Genomic DNA, 9,306 nt, shown 5'->3' with positions numbered 1-9,306 from the left:
AAAGCAATACTGCTTCATTTGCTATTGGCTTTTTTGGTGTGTCTTCGAATGTATTAGTGTAGAAGTGTTGACCATATTTCCTAGCTAAAGTGAAGCCAAGGAGAACTCAGATTAGAGAACTTTCTTCTAGAGATGGGGTAGTTCAGTCAATGGGGGTAAATGGATGGGCTTTTAACATGATTGCCTCTCACTTTCTTGCTCTCTTACCTTTTTGGCAGTTTGCTGGCAGGTGGAATGGAGCAGCCATGAATGGTGATACCCTTTGCCAAGAACCTTCCTCCCAGCTTCCAGACTGGAGGGAATTCTGTGAGCTTCATGCCCAGGCCGCTGCTGTCGACTTTGCCCAGAAGTTCTGCCAGTTCTTGAAGGAGAACCCCCACTACGACACCCCCGGGGCCGAGACCTCTTTCTCCCACCATTTTGCTGCTAACTTCTTGGACATCTTCAGCTTGGAGGTCAACAGGGTGTTTGTATCAGATTCTCCCACCAAGTACAACATTGTACCGTTTGTGGGGCTTCAGAACTGCCACATGCCGTACGGCCGGGATATCTTGCCGAGGAAAGATCAGACCTCTACAGAATCTCTGGACAGCATGGACAACCCGGTGCCCTCCAGCAGGTATCTAAGCCAGTCCCAGCAAGTTCAGATTCGAAAAGTCTCCTCCTATGGCCAGTCCCGGAGCTCGGAGGACGTTTCTGTCCACACTAACTCAAAGCAGAAATTCAAGAAAGGTTTCTCCTTGAGGAACATGAGCTTGTGCGTTGTGGATGGAATGAAGGAGATGTGGCATAGAAGGTCTTCTCCGGAGCCGGGCATGGAAGCTACCCAAGGCAGGCGGTCTGACAGGGAACACTGTCCCTCTGGGAACAAGGAACACAGTGATTCCAGGGAAAAATGGACTCACAAGCTGCGGCTTACTAAAGGCCAGTCTTCCAAGGTGGACCTGGTGGACATTCAAAGAGAGGGAACCCTCCGCTATATGGTAGCTGATGATATAAACTGTGTGGGCAGCTCTCAGTGGCAGAAGTGTCGCCTGTTGCTAAGGAAAGCTGTGAAGATGGAGGGGGAAAGGTTCCTTCTGGAGTTTTTTGTTCCTCCCAAGGTAAGGATTGTCACTGCTCAAACTTCCTTACTGTGCGGGTTCCTTGATATTTCTTCCTCTGATCTGGAGAACTGGGTTTGATTCCCTTCTCCTCCGCGTGAGTGGCGGACGCTAATCTGATGAACTGGGTGACCTTGGGCAAGTTACAGCTCTGTTAGAGCTCTCCCAGCCCCATCCAGCTCATAGGGTGTCTGTTGTGGGGAGGGGAAGGGAAGGTGATCGTAAGCCGGTTTGAGTCTCCCTTAAGTGGTAGAGAAAGTTGGCATATAAAAACCAACTCTTCTTCTTCTCCTCCTCCTCCTTCTCCTCCTTCTCCTCCTCCTCCTACTACTACTGCTACTGCTACTGGCATGCTTTAATTTGTAGCTGTCAATCAACCAGCCAGGGGTCCCCCATCAGGAGCCAAATGTTCTTCAACTCTTTCCCATCCCGGAAGGCAATATCAGAATTTCCTTTGCATATATGAGTATTGTTCATTAAACCAGTGGACTGTATGGAAGTATGAATCTATGGATCATCCTTTATGCTAAGTTTCTTGCTTGGTCCTCCCTGTATGTACAGAGATGGCCAATGCCTGTATTCTGGGGGAGCCACTAGATTCTCCAGAAAGTCACGTAAGCCATCCTCCTCAGAGATGGTCAGGTGTCCTGTAGCACTGAAGGCTTTAGAAGTGCAGCATTCATGTGCTGAGACAAAGTTCCAGTGCGGCCTGTCGCCTTGTGTCTTGGGAGACTTCTGAAGAAGAGCCCTGCTGAATCAGACCACTGGTCTGTCTAGTCCAACATCCTGCTACCAACAGTCACTAGCCAAATGCCTTCTTCCCACAAGAAACCCCCAAGCAGGGCATGGAGGCCAAAGCCTCCCTTATTATTTCCCACAGCAGCTCGCCACTGCCTCTGAACGTGGAGGCTCCATTTAGCCGTTCTGTTTAACAGTTCTGATGAATTGTTTCATGTTTCATACCGTTCATCCCTGTTGAAAGGCAGAGGCTACAGTGAGAAGTACGTTGTGTGAATCACTACCTTTTGCCTGCCCTGAATCTATTGCCTGTCACTTTCATTGAATTAACCTCCCCGTTGAAATATTATGAATGCAGAAATAGTTCTTTTCTCTTAATTTTTCCCCTACTCCATTCATCTTTTTATAAACCTTTGTTGTATCTTTTTGCTTAATCCTCTGGGTTGTTTTTTTCTAAAAAACCATGAGCACATTTTCTTTCTTTCTTTTTGTATAATATTTTGTTTTTATATGATGGGGTACAGAAAGAAGAAGAAAAAGGGGGAGGGGGAAATGAAAAAAGATATATCCATAACTGTGTCTGAGCTTCTATAATACATACACATTTCTTCATCAATTAAACTAAGACTGCAGGTTTCTCATGCAAGTAAGTAATTTAACAATCTTCGTATTTACACGCTAAAAAACAGAAGAGTTTAAAGCACGTGAATAATGATCATATAATGGCTGCCATTTTATCTTAAAATCGTCTAATATTTTCATTTTCATCAAGTGTGTTACTTTAGACATCTAAGCAAAGAGCACATTTTCTTTAGTAGAACGGGGGCACGTGTTTTCTTGTGCCACGATGATACTTAGGCAAAATTCTTAGGCTTGCCGGTTGCCAACAAAAACCTTCCTTGATTTCGGCGTGAGCTCTCGTGACTAATTATTGTTACTGCGATTACTGACCAGCCTAATCCCACAGCTAGGTTTCTGCAACAGCTGAGTGTGTGTATAGGGGCGGGATAAGTATGGAGGATCTTACTCTTTCAGAAGCTCCGCTGCAGTTTTAGGCTGCCTTTCAGCTTGCCGTGGAGTTAATGGGTCATATTGGAGGCAACCCCCCTAGTCGCTCTGCTGGAGCATGTCTCCTCCGGATGTCAACACAGTCAAAAATAGCACAGGACGGATCTGAGCGGACGAGAGTCTTATTAGGTTATTAAGGCTTGGGGTTGTTGTTGTTTTTGCATGAGCTGTTTGGGCGATCCTGGATTATTGCTGAATACGCCACTCGGTGGGAGGTGGTTATCCAAGGAGCGACGTCTCCATTTGATTTGTGGATTAAGGGTTGATTGGGATTTACGATTAAGGGATAATGGGTTGGTTCCAGAACTTGCTGCCTTGTTGTGTGTTTCCCCAACAACTTGAGAGCCGATGTGGTGTCATAGGCAGAGTGTCAGAGCGAGGAGGGCTGGGCCCAGATCCTTGGTTAAGGACATAAGAAGAGCCCTGCTGGATCAGACCAGTGGTCAATCTAGTCCAGCATCCTATCTCACAGAGTGGCCAGCCAGTTCCTCTGGAGGTCCAAGAAGAAGAAGAAGAGTTGGTTTTTATATGCCGACTTTCTCTCACTTTTAAGGAGAATCAAACCAGCTTACTATCTCCTTCCCTTCCTCTCCCCGTAACAGACACTTTGTGAGGTAGGTGGGGCTGAGAGAATTCGGAGAGAACTGTGACTAGCCCAAGGTCACCCAGCTGGCTTCATGTGTAGGGGTGGGGAAACCAACACAGTTCACCAGATTAGAGTCTGCCGCTCATGTGGAGGAGTGGGGAATCGAACCCAGTTCTCCAGATTAAAGTCTACCACTCCTAATCACTACACCATGCTGAGGCCTTCCCCTGATGTTGCCTCCTGGTGCTGGTATTCAGAGGTTTACTGCCTCCGAAAGTGGAGGTTCCCTTTAGTCACCATGGCTAGTAGCCACTGATGGACCTGTCCTCCATGAATGTCTTCAGCATGGTGTAGCGGTTAAGAGCGGTGGTTTGGAGCGGTGGAGTCTGATCTGGAGAACCGAATTTGATTCCCCACTCCTCCACATGAGCGGCGGAAGCTCATCTGGTGAACTGGGCTTGTTTCCCCACTCCTACACACAAAGCCAGCTGGGTAACCTTGGGCAAGTCACAGCTCTGTTAGAGCTCTCTCAGCCCCACCTACCTCCCAGGGTGTCTGTTGTGGGGAGGGGAGGGGAAGGTGATTGTAAGCCGGTTTGAGTCTCCCTTAAGTGGTAGAGAAAGTCGGCATATAAAAACCGACTCTTCTTCTTCTTCTAATCCCCTTTTAAAGTGTGTGGCCGCAAATTCCACATTTTAATTATTCGTTGTGTAAAGTATTTACTTGAATCTGTTCTGAGTCTGCTGCCCATTAACTTCATGGGAGTTCTAGTGTTTTGGGAGAGGGAGAAAAGGTTTTCTCTGTCCACTCGGCCCCATGCATAAGTCCCCCCCTTGGCCTTGGACAAGTCACTCTCTCCCCACCTCATCTTTCTCATAAGAAATTAGGCAGTGGCAGGCCCAAGGGTTTTTTGCACCTTCAGTCAGCCAGCCCGAGTGCTCATGGTCCAGGGCCATGAAAGAAGGAAGGAGTGGAGCCTAGTGGTCATCTGCCCTTCCTCCCTCTTTTGCAGGTCCAGGGAAAGTAGGCCGGCCACCACGAAGTCAGAGGGAGAGAGCAGAGCCCAGCACTGTAGACCTGGAGGCTGCCTGCTGATCCTCCCTCCCTCTTTCATGGTGGTTGAGTGGGGGGAATGTGCAGAAGGTAACCTGGGCAGAGGTGCCAGGGCAGGGCGTGCCACACAGGGCTTGCCCCCGCCATGCCTATTTTGGGTTCCCCTGGAGCTTCTGCTCCCCTCTGGCACCCTACGTATGCCTAGTGGTCAAGCCGCCTCTGGGCAGCCATGTAGCCTGGCAAATTTTCCTGGACAAGAGAAAAGTGCAAAAGTCCAGTAGCACCTTAAAAACTAACAAAATTTCTGGCAGGGTATGAGCTGTGGCTCACGAAATCTCAATCCCTGCCCGAAATTTTGTTAGTCTTTAAGGTGCTACTGCACTCTTGCTCTTTTCTCTTGTCCAGACTAACCCATCGTGATCTATCTTCCTGGATGGGGCAGTTCTGCAGTGAGGACTCCACTCTTCGGTTTTGTGCGCCTGTTGTTCCTCTAAATGACCAGGGCCTCCTCTACTGATGTTAAGGAAGAGCCTTTTCACTGGAGATGCCAGGGACTGAACCCGTGCCTTTCTGCACGCAAAACGTGTGCCCTGCCACTGAATCGTGGTCCTCAGCTATGCGAAGCCCGGGCCGCTTCAGCTTTTCAGGGTTTCCCTCCTTTGTTTTGTCCTGCAGTTTGTTTTAAAAGCCTGCGCGGCAAAGCTCAGCAGTTCTCACTACCCAGCCTTTTAAAGAAAGAAATCCCTTTCCTGTCATTTTTTCTACATCTTTGTGTTTCTCCCCCTTAATCAATTGTGTCTCTGGAAAGTGATTGATTGTGAAGCCTGAGCAGTTTATGAACGTCTCCTCTCCCACCATTGTTCTCACCAGTATGGCCGAAAGCCCCCTCCCCATTCCCACCCCTCTGTTTTCCTGGATGTCTGCACTATGACTTGGGAAAGGGGTACAGTATGCCTTCTTAGCATGCAGACTTCTTAGCATGCAGCCGATGTAACTACGCCGAAAGTGCATCCCCGCTCAAAGCGTAAGTGAGCAGCGTAAGTATCATGGGGTAACGTACGTATCTTTTCATTTCAGCACAGCCCAAGTGCATCTTATAATGCTACTTGCGTAAGTTCGACCTGCGCATATTGTGTATCTTCAGTATTGATAGATTTCATGCTGCTGGATTCAAATCTTCCACAGCAACAATCACACTCGCAAAGAGATCAAGTCCCCCCCCCCAGGACAGGTAACCCCCCCAAACACACTCTACAGAGGCAATTAAGCCCCCCCCAGCAGAACAGCCCCCCCGAACCAGAAGACTCAAATCCCAAACGAAGGAGAAGAACGGGCCAGACGGAGAGAGAGTGAGAGACTCACTGGCATGGGATGTACTAAAACGAATGACAGGCTAGCCCATTAGAAACAACAGCAGTTTATGAACGTCTCCTCTCCCACCATTGTTCTCACCAGTATGGCCGAAAGCCCCCTCCCCATTCCCACCCCTCTGTTTTCCTGGATGTCTGCACTATGACTTGGGAAAGGGGTACAGTATGCCTTCTTAGCATGCAGACTTTTGAATTCACCGCATTTGCAAGGCGTTCCTTTTACAGCCTGCCAGTGGATGTATACTGCGGACTGGTCCGCAAAAGGTTTGGCCAGTTGACTGGTGGAAGTTCACTATTTCTAATAAGTAGAATCATAGAGTTGGAAGGGACCACCAGGGTCATCTAGTCCAACCCCCTGCACAATGCAGGAAATTGACAACCACTAGGTTGGTCCCTGCGCCTGTCAGAAAGGCAGCAAAATGGGGGAAACCCACAAACGGTACGGGGGATGTTATATATTTGGGGGACTCCCTAGCTGTGCAGAAAAGTACGACTTTGCAAATGAACCAAAGGGGGAGGGGGAAACCCCCACCCCCAAAATGTCGGCCTGGTGAAGACTGGGTATGCTCCAAAGACACAGAACGTTGACCGCAGTTGAGAGTGAAAAGTGGGGGGAGGGTATGCATGTTTTTTGTTGTTGGGGGGGAGCCTCGCAAATTCTGAGAGCTGATAGGAGACTGGAGGGAGATGGGGTAAGAGTTGCGAATCATTCCTGCGGGATCTCAAACAATTCCACAGGGCCTGCAAGACAGAGTTATTTCACCAGGCCTACGGTTGAGGATAGCCATGGTTTGGCCGTCTAAGCTCCCTTCCCTTCCCTCCCCCCTTTTGTTTATTGAATCAATTCAATTTCAATTTCAGTACCTTTATTGGCATACCATTGAGCAATCAGAGTATAATTGTTTATTGAATCTATGGGGGGGCTGGTTGCTTCAGCCCCTGCAGCAATGGTAGGGTTGCCAGGTCCCTCTTTGCCACCGGCGGGAGGTTTTTTGGGTGGAGCCTGAGGAGGGCGGGGTTTTGGGGAGGGGAGGGATTTCAATGCCATAGACTCCAATGTTTGGGTGGAGCCTGAGGAGGGCGGGGTTTTGGGGAGGGGAGGGATTTCAATGCCATAGACTCCAATGGCCAAAGCAGCCATTTTCTCCAGGTGAACTGATCTCTATCGGCTGGAGATCAGTTGTAATAGCGGGAGATCTCCAGCTAGTCCCTGGAGGTTGGCAAGCCTAAGCGATGCTTATGCTCCTATGAGTGTCATCTGTTGTATTAATTATTTAATCTTTTTATTATTATGTAGTTTCTTGGGATTTTATTGTATCTTGTTTTATTGTATTATTGTATGTTGTGAGCTGCCCTGAGCCCGGCCTGGGCCGGGGAATAAGGATGGGATATAAACTAAGTAAATAAAATAAAATTCAGTGACTCGCTGTGTGCGCCCTAGCTGGCTGTCAGACTAGCTGGTGGTTTTAGAGCACTGACTGTTTATTCATGACAACAGAAAAAGAGGGGCTTCGATCTCCAGTGGTCCGTGAGCTCAAACCACCAGCCAGTTCTGCTCCCATTCTTGTCCAAACAAATGGGACCAGGATAGAACATCTGATTTTTGTGTTACTCACCTGGGTAGGGTTGAGCAGGATAGTTTTCCAGAGGATTGGAATGTCATATCTGCATTTCTGCAGACCCTTTCACTCAGATGTTTATCCTCTCTCTACCTTTCTGCTGTCTTCCCCTGGCTGGTTGTGAATGCCAAAGTTTATTTTTTTTAAAAAGAATCAGATATTTTAAAAGTCAAATCTTGTTTATCGGAATAAATGAGGCCGTTTTTCTCCTCTCAACATGTGGAAAAGTGGGGGGAGAAATTAATGCGGTTGCTGGCAGCAGACTCTAACTGTGCAAGGAACTAGGGGGTAAAGGTGGGGAGTGAATACATTTCATTTCCATATCTCCCCCTGGAGTGCTGTGCTTTTAATTAAAAGATCTCGAAGTTAGCAGAGACCGCGAGGGAAATCATCTCTGTCTCTCTCTCTCTCTCTCTTTAATAATGGCAGAAGCTAGTGAGAATCTCTCTTTCCTGCAAACCTCCTCGGCCGGTCCCTGAGAAAAACCGTATTCCCCTTGAGTCACTGATTCCTTTCTTTATATCTTTGACCCCCAGGCTTCCAAAGCTAAAGTCAGCATCCCTCTCTCGGCTATTATTGAGGTACGGACAACCATGCCGTTGGAGATGCCGGACAAAGACAACACTTTTGTGCTGAAGGTAAGGCGGCTTGGCGGGCACGGGAACTTAAGGGTGGCATCTCTGGATCAGATTAGTGGCTGGATCCATACACCATTGGATATTGTACTATTGTTCTGCTACGAGCAATTGTTCACAAATGGATTTTCCTGTGTAAAGAAGACAGTTCAGTCACAAACCGTTGTTGTGCAGTGATATTGCAATATCTAGCCTTGGGCAGATGCAGCCAACGTGGTATAGTGGTTACGGTGTGATACTAAGATCTGGGAAACTCAGGTTCGAATCCCCCCTTTGCCATGGAAGCTTGGGCTGAACACATGAAGCTGCCTTATACTGAACCAGACCCTTGGTCCATCAAAGTCAGTATTGTTTCATCAGACCGGCAGCGGCTCTCCAGGGTCTCAGGCAGGGGTCTTTGACATCACCTACCTGCCTAGTCCCTTTAACTGGAGATGCTGGGGATTGAACCTGGGACCTTCTGCACGCCAAGCAGAGGATCTACCACTGAGCCATGGTCGCTGTCTCTTGGTAGGGTTGCCAACTCCTGCTTGGGAAATTCCTGAAGATTTGGGGGAGAGGTGACAGGGAAGGGTAGGGTTTGGGGAGGGGAGAGATCTCAGTGGAGATATGTTGTCACTCTAGGACTTCCATTTCTCCTAGACTTTGTGATATACCAAAGAGTGCACACTTTGAAGCCGCCACTTCCTCCAGGGGAACAGATCTGTATAGCATGGGGATCTGTATAGCATGGGAGAACTCCAGGTCCCAACATGAGATTGGTAACTCTTATCCCTTGGCCTAATCTACCTCAAAGGATGGTGGTTGTGAAGATAAAATGAAGGAGGGGAGAACAATGTTGTAAGTCCCCACTAAGAATAAAAACAGGGTATAAATAAATAAATTTCATACAGCAGCCGATCAGATACACTGCATACTAGTCATATTGTTTAGCAAAACTGCTTAAAATGGTAAGATTCCCAGTCCCGTAATTAAGACTATGTCAGTTGCCTTTTTCTTTTCTTTTTCTTTTCATGCTGTTTGTCATTTTTTCTATTATGTTTTTGCTTTCTGGCTTGCCTCGTCAGAGCCGAGGGCTGCATACATATGTGTGTGTGTGGGGGTGGGGGTGTGCTATTTTTATGCTCCAAAACA

The 9,306-nt window shown here is 47.9% G+C and overlaps 1 protein-coding gene across 1 annotated transcript in view; it reads left to right on the top strand.

The window, feature by feature from the left end:
- Nucleotides 1-223: 223 nt before the first annotated feature.
- Nucleotides 224-9,306, top strand: part of SH2B2 (SH2B adaptor protein 2) — a 29,418-nt gene continuing 20,335 nt past the window's right edge. Inside the window, exons 1-2 of the mRNA XM_056865179.1 lie at nucleotides 224-1,103; nucleotides 8,074-8,175. Of these exons, the coding sequence (XP_056721157.1) occupies nucleotides 246-1,103; nucleotides 8,074-8,175 (960 nt within the window). The 5' untranslated portion in view covers nucleotides 224-245. The remainder of the gene's footprint in view (nucleotides 1,104-8,073; nucleotides 8,176-9,306) is intronic.

Source organism: Euleptes europaea, chromosome 19 (assembly GCF_029931775.1).
Source record: "Euleptes europaea isolate rEulEur1 chromosome 19, rEulEur1.hap1, whole genome shotgun sequence".
NCBI lineage: Eukaryota > Metazoa > Chordata > Lepidosauria > Squamata > Sphaerodactylidae > Euleptes > Euleptes europaea.
This window is presented reverse-complemented; position numbering and strand designations above follow the sequence as displayed.